This window comes from Podarcis vaucheri (assembly GCF_965113315.1).
Source record: "Podarcis vaucheri genome assembly, chromosome: 1".
NCBI lineage: Eukaryota > Metazoa > Chordata > Lepidosauria > Squamata > Lacertidae > Podarcis > Podarcis vaucheri.
This window is the reverse complement of record NC_138759.1, coordinates 3,897,381-3,916,856: the sequence shown is the minus strand read 5'-3', so window position 1 is coordinate 3,916,856 and position 19,476 is coordinate 3,897,381. Positions and strand designations below refer to the sequence as shown.

Below are 19,476 nucleotides of genomic sequence, written 5' to 3'. Positions count from 1 at the left end.
CGAATTTTGTAGTTTAAACCGGCACTGCGTAAATAAGTACTTTATTTTATCTGGCCTAAATCTTCCAACATTCAGCTTAATTGGATCCCTGTGAATTCTAGTACTGTGAGAGGGAAGGAAACGCTTATCTCCTTTCTCCTTGCCATGCATAATTTTATAGACCTCCATCATATTGCTTCTGACTTGCCTTTTCTCTAAACTTAACCATCCCAAATGCTGCAACTTTTCTTCATCAGGACGTCGCTCCATACCCTTAATTGTTTGGGTGGCCCTTTTCTGAAGCTCTACAATATCTTTCTCGTGGTGAGGCTACCAGAATAGTAAACAGTATTTAAGATGCGGGAACACTATAGATTTGTATAATGTCATTATGATATCAGTTTAATTTTCAATTCCCTTCCTGATTATTCTTTACATGGAATTTACCTTTTTCATGGGTGCTACACATGGGGTAGACATATTCGCTGAGCTTTCTGCCACGACTCCAAGGTCGTATTCTTGGTCCATCATCTCCAGTTTAGACCCCATGAGCATATATGTGAAACAATTATTTTTGGCTCCTATATGTATCTATCCCTGTTTACATTAAATTGCACTTACCATTTTACTTCCCATTCGCTCAGCTTGAAGAGGTCCTTTTGGAGCTCCTTGCAATCTCATCTTAACAAGTGACTCCTAACTCTAGATGGTTTATGAACACGTTAAAATGCACAGGTCCCAGCCCTGATCCCTGGGGGACTCCCACTTCCTACTTCTTTCCATTCAGAGAACTGTCCATTTATTCCTGCTGTTTGCTTCCTGCAACTTAGCCAAGTCCTTATCCACAAGATGACTTCTCCTCTTATTCCTTGACTGCTAAGCTTACTCAAGAGCCTTTGGTGAGGTACTTTGTCAAAAGCTTTTGGAAAGTCCAAGTAAACAATGTAAGCCGGATCACCTCTGTTGATATGCTTGCTGACACTCTCAAATAACTAGGTTCGTGAGACAGATGCTCTGCTGGGTTAGAAAACCCTGGTCTGTACATGTTGGAAGCGCTTAAGGAAAAGTCTGCTGCCCAGATTGAAATGCCACAATTTCCAGCACAACCCCTGGTGACAATTAAGTTTGACAATTAAATTCCTGATGTTTTGCTTTTTAATCTGCAACCCCAACTGGGCCTGTGCTCTTCTGATGCCATGTGACGTGTTTGAGGAGATCTGACTCCCTCTGATGGAATCTTCCTGGCTCAGAAGCCCGTTTAGGGTCTTCCTGCTCTCAAGGGGGTTACCTTCGGCCTCCTGTTTATATGGTTTAGCAAGAGACTGTGCAGGGATTCATGTGAAAGCAATTAGCTTTGTTGCAAACCCCTTTAACAGGAGCAGAGTAAGCTCCGTGCTAAGCGAATCCAAATTCAGCATCCGTGCTGTCTGTGCCAGGCAAAGCTGGAGGCTGCAGCAGCCTCTCTTGGTCAGCCAAGCAAGCAAATGTGAGTTATGTCTGCCCCTTGTATCCAAGTCTGCTTTTGTATTGACTCGTGCCTCCTGATTGCTGGAAATTCAGCTCTGGCTCTCCTCTTGCAAGTTTAATTGGTAAAATCGTCAACTAAAGCTCTAATTGCCTCTTCAGTGGTGGAAGACCAGGAGGGAAGGCTCTGAAAGTTAAGGGCAGGCACACATTTTTTGGTAGGTGGGGGTTTTTTTGGGAAGCGATTGCAGTTCAATTGGATAGTGGTCTGTTTGGCTGACAGTGAATGGTTGCTTTTGTTTATTGAATTCTGATTTCTTGCATGCCCTTTTGTGTCTCAAAAAGGTGTCTGTATTGAAGTTTCTGTAATACTCAAATTCATTTTGATAGGAAAGGCCATTAATAAACTAAAAATGTTTTTGACTTATTCAGTTCTGCTTTCTTAGATCTCACCAAGCCTTGTACTGTACATATATTTTCAAGCCCACCTTTATGGTCTTGAGGGCTAGAAGCTTCATGTGTTTGTAAAAGCTGAAATTCTCATATTGCTAAATTCTCTGCTGTGCATAAATTCAGCATTCAGGCATCCTGCCATAGCATACTTGGCACCCTGACCATAAACTGTATTTTGCTATTCTAGAAAGGGAATTTCTGGTGAATTTCTCTTCGATATTAAACATTCTGAGGGCTGAAATAGATCCTTTGTTATGTAAATAGTTTTCTTTTCTCCTTTTTGGTTACTATTTTTATGGGGAAAACGCTTTTTGAACCAAAGCGCAGCAGCCAAATAGTTTCTCTTGCAAAAAAAGTTTAGCCTTGGTCACTGTGAGAGATTTTTCCACTGGCAAATGTAGGGCTTCCTCTTGCGGGAGAATCCATAGCAGTCATCATTCTTATGGGGCCTGCCAGCATGCTCTGCCTCTCCCCTGACTGTTTTGTCTGGCATTTGGAAAAGCAGCAGCTAAAGGTCTTGATTGGAACATGGAGAGTGCAGAATGAATGCAGACCTGTGGGAGACAGTGTGTGCAAGTGTACATACGTTGTGTTTCATTTCCCCAGCCTTCACTCGGGTGAGCAATCTGTTACTTTCATATAATATATTTATAAAATATAATTCAAAAATACCATAATTGTAATGAAACATTATCATCCCGGGAGCTACCTACCTAATTGGCATTTGCATTTCTGTTTTTTGGTAAATACGGACATGCGCAGGATAATGCATTAATAAGCTTGGCGAAGAGAGAATACCTGGAAGGACTATTGTATACTTACCAATATCCCTGTTATATTGTTTCATCTAGTTAATAAGTGATACTCTTAGCTGCTCAGTATTGCTTATTTTATCTGCCTTTATTTTATATATATGTGTGTGTGTGTGTGTGTGTGTGTGTGTATTCTGGGCCTACAGTAATATCTGTTGCAGCTGAACATAAAAATCAGAAAATGATAAAAGCATCAGATAAACCACTATAAATATAACACATGGGTGGCTATTTAGACCCCTGTGACATGCAATATCTCCTGCCAGTAACTGACAGCTCCTGTGCCTGTTTATTTCCTGGTTGGAGGAAAGACCTATAGGCATGTCAAGGCAGGGATGCAAACATTAAAGACAAGAGCCTTCTGGTTCCTGAGAATCCAGTGATTGTGCATAGCCAATCCCATGCCATTGCCTGCAAGATCAGATCACCATCTGGGACCGTCTCCCAGTCTTGGTATCTGTTGTCCAAAGAAGGCCTTAATGCTCTCTTTTCCCCATCTCTCCAACTACCAAGGGTTATTAGACTTTTCTGCTGTTCAGAACCAGGCAGCTGACACTCCCCTGTTGTGGTCATTGACTTATTTGTTTGCTTAAGGTGTTTCTGCACTTCTCTCCCCCCCCCCCCGAGGGGTTTACAATGTAGTGATTCTTGTGTTTCTGTCTGTGTAAGGCCCAGAGCTGGGTTCCGTCATCCGTCGTTCCATAGGCAGCTTTTAATGGCCATTGCGCCATTTCCCCATTGCACATTTCCTTGGTGTGTCCAGATGCCTCTGGGAGAGCAAAAGATTGCTGTGGCCCAGATGTCTGAGTGGGCATGTAACCTGCCTTGGCACACTGCAGTTGGGATGCTAATAATAATAATAATAATAATAATAATAATAATATATTAGTTATACCCCGCCCATCTGGCTGGGCTTCCCCAGCCACTCTGGGCGGCTTCCAACAATGACCAAAAATACACTAAAATATCACACATTAAAAACTTCCCTGAACAGGGCTGCCTTCAGATGTCTTCTGAATGTCAGGCAGTTGTTTATCTCTTTGACATCTGATGGGAGGGCGTTCCACAGGGCAGGCGCGACTACCGAGAAGGCCCTCTGCCTGATTCCCTGTAGCTTTGCGTCTCGCAATGAGGGAACCACCAGAAGGCCCTTGGTGATGGACCTCAGCATCTGGGCAGAACGATGGGGGTGGAGATGCTCCTTCAGGTATACTGACTGATCTTTCTGTCCCTGTGCCTTCAGGGAGGGGCTGAACACAGCCAATGCACGTGTGAACCTTTTGAAGGGACCTTGATACTGCAGCTGTAATTATTCTCATCCTTATTCTCAGTAATCTTAGGGAGGGCTGCCTTCATTCATGATTTCACAGTGTGTGGACAGAAGAAACTGATATGTAGCACCTGCCAGGCTAAGAATCTTTTAAGTTGCATTTAAGAAGAACCCAAGATCCTAAGAGATGTGCTTGCAGCATTTTATATCAAGAAGATTTGCATCTGTGTAGGAAATAGATGTTATTAAGTAGAGAAATATCAACTCCAGTGTGGGTCAATTGCTATTTACTCTCCCAACATTATGAGGGATGTTCTCAAGTGTCTGCCTTCTCTTGCTCCAGAGGGAGCTCCTTGCAATTTGTCCCTCTGGACAATTAGTATTTTATTGGTCTCATTATGTTCCTATTTCAATTAGGCTTTGAAAGTGTTCAAACATCAGCTGGCACACTCTTGAAGTGTGGTTGGTTTGGGGTACCACATAAGTTCTAGTCACTGGGGGCAAAGTGACCCCCCAACAAAATTTCTTCCTAGAACTAGTAGAAGGATTGGTATATTCCCTTCCAGGGAGCCACATGTATTCTGAGGGAAGAAGGATGAGCTTATAGATATGAGAAAAATAAACAGAATCAATGATGAACGCAGCAAAATTCACAGAGGGCACAGAGTTTCATTCATACAGACGGAGACTTTGAGATATGTGGCGCAGAGTTTTAGCTGTTCTTTAGTGCATGTCTTTTTAATTTGGACAAGCGAGATGTTGTGATGGAGCCTGGCCTGTGCTCCCAGTCCCCTCGTAAGGCTCTGTTATTTTGGCAGATGAGTTTGGCCTTGTTTGGGCGTGACATGTGGTGTCCCATGATGCTGGAAGTTTAAGTCTCGCCTCAGCTGCGAAAGTGGCAGCAAGGTTTTTTTCTCTCCACGTCAACCCTCTCATTTGCGATATGCAGCTAACGCTACTGGCATTGGGTTCTTGTAGTAAGTTACGGGTTTCCAGCCTTTTGGGCCCATGGGCACATTTGCAAACTGGAGAAACTGTGGTGGACAATACTAAATGTCCATGCATCCTGTGACCAAGCACACCCCACAGCTACCATAGGATGCTTCTTTCAAGCCTAATCTCTGGGGCAGGGAAGGGAGGGCACCAGGGAAGGCCTCTGTGGGGGTCAGGTTGGTAGCCCATGTAAAGCGTTTGAAATACTATTATTTATTAATTTTATATCCCACCCTCCCAAAGGAGCCCAAGGCGACACATGCACAGTGGTGCTAAAACAATACAGCTAGGAATAAGAAGCTGAAAACCACTTTAAAGTCTCTTAAAACATTTAAAAGCAATCACATACCCCTCACAGCTAGTAATCTCAAGGTTGCTAGGAACAGTATCTTTGCCATCAAACGCCTGGGAGACAGACGTACCTCACCAGGGTGGGCATCGCAGAAACTGCCTCCAAGAAGGCTCTGTCGTGGGTCAGTGCCAACTGGGAAGCAGCCAATGGCAGCACTGCCCTTGCCACTGACTGCCTTCGAAGATGTAACCGTGGGTTAGCTAGCCTGGGTTGGTGAGGCTGTTTTTTGTGGCCTGAGGCCAGGTGAAGGGACCCTCCTCTGCCAGTTACAGACAGCAGGGCATCTGAGGCCCTTCTCTATGCCCCTTCTCCCTTAGATGTTTGGAGGGTGGCAACAAGAGAATGGGCCTTTTTTGTGGTCGCCCCCGTCTGTGGAATGCTCTCCCCAGGGAGGCTTGCCTGGCGCCATCATTACCTGTCCTTAGGCACCAGGCAAAAGCCTTCCTCTTTACCCAGGCCTTTAGCTGTTAAATAATATTTGCCCTGTTAAAGCTATCATTATGATTATTTTATTGCTATGCTGTCTGGTATTATGCTTTTTACAGTCAAACCTCGGTTTTCAAACATCTCAGCTGCCGAACACCGAAAACCCAGAAGTGAATGCTTCTGTTTTTGATTGCGCCTTGGAAGTTGAATGGCTTCCAAGGCGTGTTTTTCATTTTCCCCCGTTGACTTTGCAGCCAGTCCCTTGATCCTTGGTTTTAGAACGTTTCGGGAGTTGAACAGACTTCCGGAACTGATTATGTTCAAAAACCGAGGTTCCGTTGTATTATGTTTTTATTATTGATGCTCTGTAAAATGTGTTCATAATGTTGTACAGCACCCTCACACCTTTTGATGTTATCATTGTTACTATTATTATTTATTTGATTTATAATAATTGATGGAAAGATCCAACCCATGGGCTACAGTTTTCCAGATTTTTCTCTTGAGCAGGCCCATTGAAGTGAATGGAATCTGTGCACAGCAGGGCTGCTCCATGTTAGCTAGCAGGGATTAGGATTTTCGGCCTGAGCCACTGGAGCGCTTTGACTACCTTTCAGCAAGCTCTCACGAATGTTCCTTTCCCCCCTAAATCTTCTAGGTCTGAAGAAGAGTGGACGGGAGCCATGCCTGCCGCCGGGGGGTCACCTCGCTAGGACCTTGCTCGCGTTGCTTCCTCGGTATCGCAAAAGCCAGAAGCAGGGAAGGCAGATCACCATTCCTGTTCCCCCTCGTGGAGGGGGGGCAGGGGGGAGGAAGTGAAGGCTGCATTAACGGACAATGGATCCTCTGGCCCACTCGAGTGGGGATATTATGCGGCGGAATCCACAGCAAGACTACGAGCTGGTCCAGCGCGTGGGGAGCGGCACGTACGGAGATGTCTACAAGGTGAGAGTCCAAATGCCCAGGCCTTTTCTGCAGCGGTCATTTCCGTTGCAAATTGGGATTTCTCTCTCCCTGCCTCATGTGGCAGCTTGGGCCGCTTTACCTTTAAGGAAGGGCAAAATCGACATACAGTCATACCTCGAGTTGAATGTGCTTCGGGTTGAGCACATTCGAGTTGCGCTCCGCGGCAACCCAGAAGTAACGGAGCGTGTTACTTCCGGGTTTCACCGCTCACGCATGCACAGCCGCTCAAAATGACGTCACGCGCAGAAGTGATGAAACGCGACACGCGCAGACACGCCGTCGCGTCTTGCATTCCGTTTGGGATGCGAATGGGGCTCCGGAACGGATCCCGTTTGCATCCTGAGGTAGCACTGTAACTGCTTCTGTGGGGAGAGTCATGGGCATGGTAGCTGGTCCCTTCGCCCCCCTTTTGTGTTGGAAGTCGTATTTTCACCAGCCTGCAGATTTGTTGCAATATGCAGATTCAAGCAGCCTTCTTAAATTATACGAATTAATCCTTTCTGTGTGTTGGGTGGGCTTCACCTACCGAACCCCATCAGCGGAAGCCCTGCGTGAGGATTTCTGCTTGTGCAAGAGAGTTGCCCCTTCTCCTCCCCTTCACCTGCCCCCTTTGCCCCCTGAAATTGGCTCAGGGTGGGGTGGGAGAACCCCCAGAACAGCAGGTTCAGGGCGGGGGCTCATCACTTCATCTGGCAAGCTGATATACCTGTGCAGATAGAACATTGGTACACCACACAAGGCTGAATTCCACCCGCTGCTCCCCATTTCTTAATGGGGCTTTTGCTCATTGTTCTCTTCACCCCAACACTGTAAAACAGTTTGAAATGGAGGGAAGGAAAGCAGCAAGAGAACCCTGTGTTCTCTACTTCAAGGGTTCAACATTACAGTGGTACCTTGGTTTAAGAACAGCTTAGTTTATGAACAACTTGGATTAAGAACTCTGCAAACCCAGAAGGAGGTGTTTTGGTTTGTGAACTTTGCCTTGGAATAAGAACATGTTTCGCTTCCTGTTGAGTGTGTTCCATTTGTAAATTGAGCCCCCCGCTGCTATGGGAAAGCACGCCTTGGTTTAAGAACGCTTTGGTTTAAGAACAGACTTCCGGAACGGATGAAGTTTGTAAACCAAGGTACCACTGTACTTGTTCAGCATTAATTTTGAAACCCTGCCTGTGGCGCAGGTGAGGATTCTTGACTCCGTGCTGATAAATGAGGCTGCTGTTAGAAAGCTGGGATGCTTTTTTCTGACTAGCGAAGAGAGGAGAATTCCCCCATAATTTTTCTTTTAAAAAAGAATGGTTTGCTGCCTGATTTAGCTCCAAGAAAAGAGGCAATTGGTCGGAGGTAGCCTGGTGGACTGGGCAGGTTGGGGGAAGGAAAAGAAGAAACTGGATCTGCAGTGGGAGGGGTCAGGGTTGTTGGAGGCTGAGATCATCCACGCTTGTCTAAGAAAATTGTGACATCCCTGAAATCTGCTCAATTGCCACAGGTCCCCTTCCATCACTGCAGCGCAATTGACCTCACTTTTGTCTTCTCCTTGTGCCCTTCACTTCTTCATGAGCATACTCATTTGGACTTTTGACTTGATTTCATATGACTAGGTATCGTCCCAAGTTAAATGTGATAGTCAGAGGCTGTGAGGCAAAGTGAAGTGGAGACGTTTAGATGCTCTGAAGAGCAGCGGCAGCAGGGCAGGATACCAGATGGATCCGTCCCATGAGTCACAATCCCCTGGGAAGTTCTCCTGCACAAGACCCAGTGGGAAGGAGCAGAAGGCTGCTCACCAGGCTTGTGCAGGGGTGAATTTCCCACTGAATGAAGGAGGAGGCATGGTTGTGATTTTTCAACTCTGGCTCCAAATATCTTGGATGTGATCTGGTACACGTTGGACTGTGGTCACAGTGACTGCTGCCCCAAAGGTTTGCTCCACAAACTTTTAATAAACTTGACCTACAAGCCAGCTAAGTGAAGTGCAGCTTTAAACACTGATTAATTCTACTTCTTTTATATCATGGGTAGGCAAACTAAGGCCCGGGGACCAGATCCGGCCCAATCGCTTTCTAAATCCAGCCTGCGGACGGGAATCAGCGTGTTTTTACATGAGTAGAATGTGTCCTTTTATTTAAAATGCATCTCTGGGTTATTTGTGGGGCATAGGAATTCGTTCATTTCCCCCCCTTCAAAATATAGTCCCCCCCCCCCCAAGGGACAGTGGACCGGCCCCCTGCTGAAAAAGTTTGCTGACCCCTGTTATATGCTTCAAACTGTTACGGTGTTCTGTAAACAGTCCTTTGAGCTCTGTGAATTTAATGCTTATTGCAGAATTGCAGAATCCTCAGAAATGCAGTTTTCATTAAAAAAATAAAAATAAATTACTAACTAAATTTTATAATCCGGCTTTTGGCTCAAGGAACACCAGGGTGGTGAATGAAATAAAACCACCTTTAAAATATCAAGACACTGAAGCAATGAAACACACAAATAAATTCCCATGTGTGCCAGCAGCAGAGATGGGGGAGAGCGGCTCCTGTAGCCTTAGAAGGCAACAAAACAGGCCTTAGGCCCACCTGGCAATGCTTCCATAATGGTGAGGTTGCCATTGCTATGTGGCCCCTTCCCCTGCCATTCAGACGATGGCGATGATATTGATATTTGTATATTGCCCATCTGACTAGGTTCCCCCAGCTGCTCTGGGCAGCTTCCAGCAAAATGTAAAAACAAATTAAAACATCAGCCATTAACAACTTCCCTAAACAGGGCTGCCTTCAGATGTCTTCTAAAAGTCAGGTACAGTGGTACCTCGGGTTAAGTACTTAATTCGTTCTGGAGGTTCGTTCTTAACCTGAAACTGTTCTTAACCTGAAGCACCACTTTAGCTAATGGGGCCTCCTGCTGCTGCCGCGCCGCCGGAGCACGATTTCTGTTCTCATCCTGAAGCAAAGTTCTTAACCCGAGGTACTATTTCTGGGTTAGAGGAGTCTGTAACCTGAAGCGTATGTAACCTGAAGCGTATGTAACCCAAGGTACCACTGTAGCTGTTTATTTCCTTGATATCTGATGGGAGGGCATTCCACAGGGCGGGTGCCACCACCGAGAAGGCCCTCTGCCTGGTTCCCTGTAACCTCACATCTCGCAGGGAGGGAACTGCCAGAAGGCCCTCGGAGCTGGACCTCAGTGTCTGGGATGAATGATGGTGGTTGAGATGCTCCTCCAGGTATGCTGGGCTGAGGCCATTTAAGATGAGCAGAGGAAGATAATATTGGAGACAGAGAGAGCAGGTTGGGAGGAGCCGGTGATGTGGTTGTTATTGCTCCAAAGGAAGGAGACTTTGGTGTTTGGCACAGCCCCAGAGGCCAACAGATAAGGTCACGTTATGCAGATAAGTTATAGTTTCGCTTTGTGGGGGGGACGGGGGGTATCCGTTTTAATGTCTTGGATGATTTTAAAGTCTTTTGGTGTTTTCCATTGTGCTTTTTCTATTGTTATGTGAGATTCTTCTCTCAAAAAGCGGGATAAAAATTGGTTAAATAAATAATTCAGATAAAAGAAATAGGCTTTTCCTTGGCATGGAATTAGAATTTTTGTAGTAAGCACTGCTGCCCTTAATTAACTGGCTGCTTCATATGTGCTCATTTTAATAAAGGAATCCTTTTTTCTTTTTTTTTAAGAGTGGTTACATTTTTACTTTGTCGAAAAGAGGCGCCTGCATCACTTTGGCCTAAGTCAGCCTGAACTTGATTTGATTTTAAATCGGTGCACGTATCATTCTAAATGAAGAAACATTGTGTTTTAACACATTGGGTGAAGCATTACAAAGTATTAAAAAGCTGCAGAACTCTTGGCGAAAAACTGCTGCCTTCTGTATTCCTGACCCTCTCAGAGCAGGTGACTGTATATTTGTCTCTCTCTTGTGGGAATGTGGCATTTATAGGGTCAGATTAAAAGGACACAAGTTGATCCCTAGGTTAAGAATAGCTCACAGGAAGCAGATTAAGGTGCACAGGCAGCTTGCAGCATGACTGGAGTTAAGATACGCCCAATTCCAGGGGTGCTTGCTCTAATTCCATTTCCATCTTTGCTCAGGATTGTTCATATGGGCCGCCCTGGTTCTGGAATTGGTACCCAGTGGGGCACTGCCACTAATGCAAAGCCTGCTTGCTGCTCCTGGGAAGAATGCACAGTGCTTCCTTACCTTGTGCTGTCCGTTGAGGCTTGCAGCACTTCTCCATGGTCTCAGGCAGCAGGAAAATGTGATTTTCTCACAGGAAAGCAGCGCATGCTGGCCAGATGACATTTCTGGTATGGAGAAGTGTTGTAGGGATAGGATAGGCAGAATAAGATCCAAGAGAGGCAGTGCGATGAGTGCTTTTCATGGTATTCTTATTGGTATTGTAAACGTGGTCCTCAGAAAGTTTTCAGAAGAGCAGGACATCAGTGTCTTCATTAAAAGGTAAAGGAACCCCTGACAGTTAAGTCCAGTTGCGAATGACTCTGGGGGTGCGGCTCTCATCTCGCTTTACAGGCCAAGGGAGCCGGCGTTTGTCCACAGACAGTTTTTCTGGGTCATGTGGCCAGTAGGACTAAGCCAATTCTGGCACAACGGAACACTATCACGAGAGCACACGGAAACGCCAGAGCGGTACCTATTAATCCACTTGCACTTTTTGGCGTGCTTTCGAACTGCTAGGTTGGCAGGAGCTGGGATCGAGCAACAGGAGCTCACCCCATCACAGGGATTCGAACCGCCGACCTTTTGATCGGCAAGCCCAAGGCTCAGTGGTTTAGACCACAGTGCCACCCTCATCCCATGTCTTAATTAAAGCATGCTGCAATTGATGTAACCTGGCATGATGGCTAAAAGCTGAGAAGCGTTTGGTTCATGTCACCCTGTTGGGTGTGCAGACAGGCTAGGTGGCCACAAAGCCAACTCCTCATTCAAACCCACCATTGCTTTCCCACCATCTGCAGTATCACTGTGACAATGCCAGCAATCTGCTTTGCAGCACTGTTGTAAGGCTTTTTGGCCCTTGGGGAAGGGCTGTAGCTTCGTAGCATAGCATCTGCTTTGCAGGCACGAGGCCTCAGATTCAACCCTGGTAGCATCTCCGGGTAGGGCTGAGATCAGTGTTAGAAACTGGGATAGAAAAGCAAGGAGCCAAATGGTTTTGGGGACCTGGGTTGTGGGCGCCAAAACAGAATGTCTAGTCGCCATTGGGGGTGGGGATGGCAACACTTTTTATTTATTATTTTTATAAGCATGAACTAATACGGAATTCTCATAAGTGACAAATTGTTAATATCATATATTTTTTGGCAGAAATTGTTAATATATGTTTAATTTGGTGTTTACAGTTAAAATATTGGTACCAAACTTTGGTTTTCAAAACATTTTACTCTTTAGCGTTAAACCCCTTAACATATATTTTGCACATTCATTTCAGTAATCCTTGAGCGTCAGCCAGGAGCAAAAAAATAAAATAAAAAAGGCACCCAGACTTTTTGAGGTGCTTGCAAATGGAGAATCTTTCTCGCAAATGGCACCTTGCTAGTTTCAAGCCCTGGCTGGGAGGGTTCCATACCTGAAAAACTGGAGAGATGCTGCTGGTCTGTGGTCTGTTTTGAGCTAGGTGGTCTGACTCTGGGGACAGATTCCTGAGTCCCGGTACTTGAAAATCACCTGTGAAATGCAAAGTATTCCTTAATTCATTGTCCCTGCTCCTGTATTCAAATGTAGGCTGAGGAGGTGGTGTGGTTTATGGATGGGTTTGAGTGCCATGCCTCCCCTCCCAAAGATATGTTTCTCCGTATCTTAATCTTGCCCTGTCTTTTCTGGGAATCAAATCAGGCTGAGGCATCGGAAATTACTGAGGAATGTATTTTCAGTGCAGGTGTCTTGGTGCGGAGCCATCAAAGTGTCTCAAAGTGTGAAAGGAGCCTCTTTGTTGCAGAGAATGTGTTCTGAAAGCTTTTTTGGATTTGACTCTGCACACATTCAGTTTGCAGGGAGAGAATCATCTTGGCTGGTTCTAAAATCCTCCCTTCATCTTTTAAGCCCATAGAACCTTGATTTGGATGGGAGCAAAGGTCTTCTGGTTTAAGCCAAGACTGGCCTTCAGAGGCTGAATTATGTTCTTGTGTCCCTGCTGCCATTCCCAGAGGAGGTGCCTGGGACAGCCCCAGTTTTATTATTTATTATATGCATTTTGCACACCAAAGTGTCTCAAAGTATCTGGATTGATAAAAATAGAAATAATGAAACATTTGTTGTTGTTGTTGTTTAGTCGTTTAGTCGTGTCCGACTCTTCGTGACCCCATGGACCAGAGCACGCCAGGCACTTCTGTCCTCCACTGCCTCCCGCAGTTTGATCAAACTCAAGCTAGTAGCTTCAAGAACACCATCCAACCATCTCATTCTCTGTCGTCCCCTTCTCCTTGTGCCCTCCATCTTTCCCAACATCAGGGTCTTTTCCAGGGAGTCCTCTCTTCTCATGAGGTGGCCAAAGTATTGGAGCCTCAGTTTCACGATCTGTCCTTCCAGTGAGCACTCAGGGCTGATTTCCTTCAGAATGGAGAGGTTTGATCTTCTTGCAGTCCATGGGACTCTCAAGAGTCTTCTCCAGCACCATAATTCAAAAGCATCAATTCTTCGGCGATCAGCCTTCTTTATGGTCCAGCTCTCACTTCCATACATCACTACTGGGAAAACCATGGCTTTTACTATACGGACCTTTGTTGGCAAGGTGATGTCTCTGCTTTTTAAGATGTTGTCTAGGTTTGCCATCGCCTTTCTCCCAAGGAGCAGGCGTCTTTTAATTTCGTGACTGCTGTCACCATCTGCACTGATCATGGAGCCCAAGAAAGTAAAATCTCTCACTGCCTCCATTTCTTCCCCATCTATTTGCCAGGAGGTGATGGGCCCAGTGGCCATGATCTTCGTTTTTTTGATGTTGAGCTTCAGACCATATTTTGCGCTCTCCTCTTTCACCCTCATTAAAAGGTTCTTTAATTCCTCTTCACTTTCTGCCATCAAGGTTGTGTCATCTGCATATCTGAGGTTGTTGATATTTCTTCCAGCAATCTTAATTCCGGCTTGGGATTCATCCAGCCCAGCCTTTCGCATGATGAATTCTGCATATAAGTTAAATAAGCAGGGAGACAATATACAGCCTTGCCGTACTCCTTTCCCAATTTGGAACCAATCAGTTGTTCCATATCCAGTTCTAACTGTAGCTTCTTGTCCCACATAGAGATTTCGCAGGAGACAGATGAGGTGGTCAGGCACTCCCATTTCTTTAAGAACTTGCCATAGTTTGCTGTGGTCAACACAGTCAAAGGCTTTTGCATAGTCAATGAAGCAGAAGTAGATGTCTTTCTGGAACTCTCTAGCTTTCTCCATAATCCAGCGCATGTTTGCAATTTGGTCTCTGGTTCCTCTGCCTCTTCTAAATCCAGCTTGCACTTCTGGGAGTTCTCGGTCCACATACTGCTTGAGCCTGCCTTGTAGAATTTTAAGCATAACCTTGCTAGCATGTGAAATGAGTGAAATTGTGCGGTAGTTGGAGCATTCTTTGGCACTGCCTTTCTTTGGGATTGGAATGTAGACTGATCTTCTCCAGTCCTCTGGCCACTGCTGAGTTTTCCAAACTTGCTGGCATATTGAGTGTAGCACCTTAACAGCATCATCTTTTAAAATTTTAAACAGTTCAGCTGGAATACCATCACTTCCACTGGCCTTGTTATTTGCAGTGCTTTCTAAGGCCCATTTGACTTCACTCTCCAGGATGTCTGGCTCAAGGTCAGCAACCACACTACCTGGGGTGTACGAGACATCCATATCTTTCTGGTATAATTCCTCTGTGTATTCTTGCCACCTCTTCTTGATGTCTTCTGCTTCAGTTAGATCTTTACCACTTTTGTCCTTTATTATGGTAATCTTTGTATGAAATGTTCCTTTCATATTTCCGATTTTCTTGAACAGATCTCTGGTTCTTCCCATTCTGTTGCTTTCCTCTATTTCTTTGCATTGCTCGTTTAAGAAGGCCTTCTTGTCTCTCCTTGCTGTTCTTTGGAAATCTGCATTCAATTTCCTGTATCTTTCACTATCTCCCTCGCATTTTGCTTGCCTTCTCTCCCCCGCTATTTGTAAGGCCTCGTTGGACAGCCACTTTGCTTTCTTGCATTTCTTTTTCATTGGGATGGTTTTAGTTGCTGCCTCCTGTATAATGTTGCGAGCCTCCATCCATAGTTCTTCAGGCACTCTGTCCAGCAAATCTAAATCCTTAAACCTGTTCCTCACTTCCACTGTGTATTCATAAGGGATTTGGTTTAGATTGTATCTTACCTGTCCAGTGGTTTTTCCTACTTACTTCAGTTTAAGCTTGAATTTTGCTATAAGGAGCTGATGATCTGAGCCACAGTCAGCTCCAGGTCTTGTTTTTGCTGACTGTATAGAGCTTCTCCATCTTTGGCTGCAGAGAATATAATCAATCTGATTTCGATGTTGCCCATCTGGGGATGTCCATGTGTAGAGTCGTCTCTTGTGTTGTTGGAAAAGCGTGTTTGTGATGACCAGCTTGTTCTCTTGACAGAACTCTATTAGCCTTTGCCCTGCTTCGTTTTGATCTCCAAGGCCAAATTTGCCAGTTATTCCTTTTATCTCTTGATTCCCTACTTTAGCATTCCAATCCCCTATAATGAGCAGAACATCCTTCTTTGGTGTCACTTCGATAAGGTTTTGTAAGTCTTCATAGAACTGGTCAATTTCAGTTTCTTCAGCACCAGTAGTTGGTGCATAAACTTGGATTACTGTGATGTTAAAAGGTCTGCCTTGGATTCGTATCGAGATCATTCTATCATTTTTGAGACTGCATCCCAGTACAGCTTTTGCCACTCTTTTGTTGACTATGAGGGCCACTCCATTTCTCTTACGGGTTTCTTGCCCACAGTAGTAGATATGGTAGTCATCCGAACTGAATTCGCCCATTCCCGTCCATTTTAGCTCACTGATGCCCAGGATGTCAATATTTATTCTTGCCATCTCATTTTTGACCACATCCAACTTACCCAGGTTCATGGTTCTTACATTCCAGGTTCCTATGCAATATTTTTCTTTACAGCATTGGACTTTCCTTTCGCTTCCATGCATATCCACAACTGAGCGTCCTTTCGGCTTTGGCCCAGCCGCTTCATCAGCTCTGGATCTACTTGTACTTGTCCTCCGCTCTTCCCCAGTAGCATGTTGGACACCTTCCGACCTGAGGGGCTCATCTTCCAGTGTCATAACTTTTATATGCCTGTTGTCTTTGTCCATGGAGTTTTCTTGGCAGGGATACTGGAGTGGCTTGCCGATTCCTACTCCAGGTGGATCACGTTTGGTCAAAACTCTCCACTATGACCTGTTCATCTTGGGTGCCCTGCTCGGCGTAGTTCATAGCTTCTCTGAGTTCTTCAAGCCCCTTCGCCACGGCAAGGCAGTGATCCATGAAGGGGATCATATGAAACATAGTAGCACCAAATATGAAAACACCAGCACAAGGCTCATCTAAAAACATAAAGGGAGCTAAACTTTCCCATCTCACTTAAAAGGATGAGCACAAATATAACTAGTTGTCTTCCCAATGAAAAACCAAAGGCCTGGATAAGCAAAGTTGTTTTTGCCTGGCACCTAAAAACAGATAGCAATGGCTCCAGGCATCCTTCCCTGATGAACCTACCACGGAAAAGGCGCATTCCTGTGCCACCACCATCCACATCTCCCTCGAGGAGGGCACACAGAAAAAGGGCCTCAGTTGATGACCACAGTGCCAGGGTTGGTTCATGTGGGGAGAAGCAGTCCTTGAGATGTTGGCGGCCGTGAGTCTCCAAACCAGCACTTTGAATTGTGCCTAGAAACTTAATCGGTAGCACGTCCAGTTGTGCCAAGATTGGGGCTATAAGCCCAGGTCTGCTCGCCTTAGCCAGCGGTCTGGCCACTGAATTCTGCACCAGCTGCAGTTTCTGAGGAGTCTTCAAATGCAATGTAGAACCTAGAGGTGACCAGAGCATAGATAACCTAAGTTAGGCTGTCCCTATCCAACTAGGGGCGTAGCTGGGCCACCAGCCGAAGCTGATGGAAAACACTCTGTGCCACCTGAGGCTCATGTGACAGTGATGGATCTGGGAGTAACCCCATGCTACGCACCTGCTCCTTCAGAGGGAAGGTAGTGTCACCCAGAACAGTCTGAACCCTGCCCATCCAGTCTAGAGAACCACCCACTAAAAGTGCCTTTTTCTTACCTTCCACTTATTGGGTCTCATCCAGTCTTTTACCGAGACCAGCCGTTGTTCTACAGCAGGGGTGTCCAACAGGTCGATTGTGATCTACCGGTCGATCACGGGGTGTCTTTGGTCGATCCTGGTTGATTACGGGACCCCGACCCACTCCCCCAAAATGCTCAACAACTCTGGCCCCCTAAAAAAGCTCAGCAACTCTGGTCAATACAATGGGTATTGTTGTTTTTTTAGTGGGAGTAGATTGCAGTCTCTCGGAAGTTGGACATCCCTGTTTTACAGCATCCGCTGCCACACCTGCAGATGTAAAGGAGAAATAGGACTGCATATCATCAGCATATAGGAACACTGGAAGCTGCTTTCTACTGAGCCAGACCATTCTCCCATCTAGTCAGTGGCAGTGGTTCTCTGAGGTTTCAGACTCAGGGACATCCCAGCCCTACACTGGGCTAGGAGCTAGAGCCTTTGCCCTGACAATGCCCGCCATTGAACAGCACGAGGGATAAGATCGAATTCTGCAGCACCCAACACGAAAGCTCAATGGTCCTGAGCACCCTCCCTCCACACTACCCTTTGGAGACAGCCATCCAAGTAGGACTGAAACCACCACAAACCAACGCTGCCACTCGGGGAGAATGCTGTGGCCGATGGTATCAAAAGCTGCAGAGAGATCAAGGAGAATTAACAGGGACACTCTCCCCCTGATTTTCTCCTGACAAAGGATATCAAGCAGGATGATTAAGTCAGCTTCCATGCCAAGACAGGACCTGAACCCTGATCGAAATAGTTATGGGAAATCAGTCGGGGAAAGAGGTAGGGCAACAGATAGCCTGTGGAGGGGGGAGGAAGAATGGGATTGGCAAGCAAAAGAAAGGGTGGGAAGCTGTGATTTATAGATCCAACTTGGTTCCTGCATAGCTTGTTTCTGGGTGCATTTTTACTACAAAAAGCAGGTGGGATTCTTACTAGGAAGAAGAAGAAGAAGAGTTTGGATTTGATATCCTGCTTTACCTAAGGAGTCTCAAAGCGGCTAACAATCTCCTTTCCCTTCCTCCCCCACAACAAACACTCTGTGAGGTGAGTGAGGCTGAGAGACTTCAGAGAAGTGTGACTGGCCCAAGGTCACCCAGCAGCTGCATGTGGAGGAGCGGGAAGCAAACCCAGTTCACCAGATTACGAGTCCACCGTTCTTAACCACTACACCACACTGGCCTGTGGGAAGCAGGGAAACAGTCCAGATTTGCTGGCCCTGAAAGTAAAACCATTCCCCCCCCCCCAAGAAGATCATAGCTGTTCAGAGAAGGGAGAAGCACTTTCCACCAAACATCTAACATGACGGGAGTTGTCTTAGCTGCTTAGTCTACCCCCCTGGCTGCACAGGCAACCTGTCGTCTGTGATTAGAGACTTTACTCTGGAAAACCATGTCACATGCTCATCTTAATGCCTTTCTTTTATCATTGTACTAGCTCTCTGTTGGGTTACTGGGTAGAGTTTAGGTAAGGGGCATCAGGCTTGAGCTTGTCCACACAACTGGGAGTCGTTGTTTGCACTCAGGAGCAAGGAAATGCATGATTTTGGCGGCATGCCTTCTTGCCAGTCGCTTTCAGTACTGGGCTGTGCACAGCTGAGCACGTAAGAAGAGTCCTGCAGCTGCATCAGACCAGTTGGCCTTTTAGTCCAGCAACCTGTTGGCATGGTAGCCAACCAGATTCCTTGTGGGAAGAGTGCAAGCAGGACCCTCCCCTGTGGATTCCAGCAACGAGTATCCAGTTTGTGTTCGCTTGTGTTCCCCGGTAACTGGTATCCAGAGGCTGTGTATCACAATGGAGGTAGCCAGTGGGCTTATATGGTATCTGTTGAGTAACTCAGCATTGGCCAAGAGGCTTCTGGTTTGAGTTCTGGCTAATTTCGATGACCACTCTGAGCCCTAAATACCTGTTGCTTTTGACCAGAGAGCCAGACAAGCACCTTTTCTGGACCTAATATAACTGAACATGAGGCATGGGGTTATGCTTGCCATCACGGTCCTCTGAATCTGGTACTGAGCACAGAATTCTGCTTCCTAAGGAATTCAGTTGATGGTTTGGTGTTGGGCTGGGTTGGGTTGGATTAGGTTTTTAATCAGGTTTTTAGCCCTTCTAGTTGCAGAGGTAACACTTGCTGTCGGTCAATGCTGGACGAGGAAATTCTTTTTTTTTAAAATAAATTGTTATTATTTTCCTTATACATACTTTTACAATACATTACAATAAATCACTTAAATACTTTTAGCTCTGCCGAGCTTGCGACTTCCTTCCATCTCTTCAGCGAGTATCCCTTATTTTCTTAAATAGCGTATTCTATTTTTTTTAACCCTTATATCTGTCATACATTGTAAGAGCTATTTCAGTCCTGCCAGTGTTCTTAAATTTTTACAAGTATCCTTTATATACACCATAAATTTACTCCAACTTTCTTGAAACCCCTGATCGTCTTGATCCCGAATTCTTCCCGT

The 19,476-nt window shown here is 45.7% G+C and overlaps 1 protein-coding gene across 2 annotated transcripts in view; it reads left to right on the top strand.

The window, feature by feature from the left end:
- Positions 1 to 19,476, top strand: part of MAP4K5 (mitogen-activated protein kinase kinase kinase kinase 5) — a 107,350-nt gene that overhangs the window by 1,616 nt on the left and 86,258 nt on the right. For both annotated transcript variants that reach the window (XM_082217027.1, XM_082217026.1), the window contains exon 2: positions 6,408 to 6,694. In XM_082217027.1, coding sequence (XP_082073153.1) covers positions 6,587 to 6,694 — 108 coding nt within the window. In that variant the 5' untranslated portion in view covers positions 6,408 to 6,586. The remainder of the gene's footprint in view (positions 1 to 6,407; positions 6,695 to 19,476) is intronic.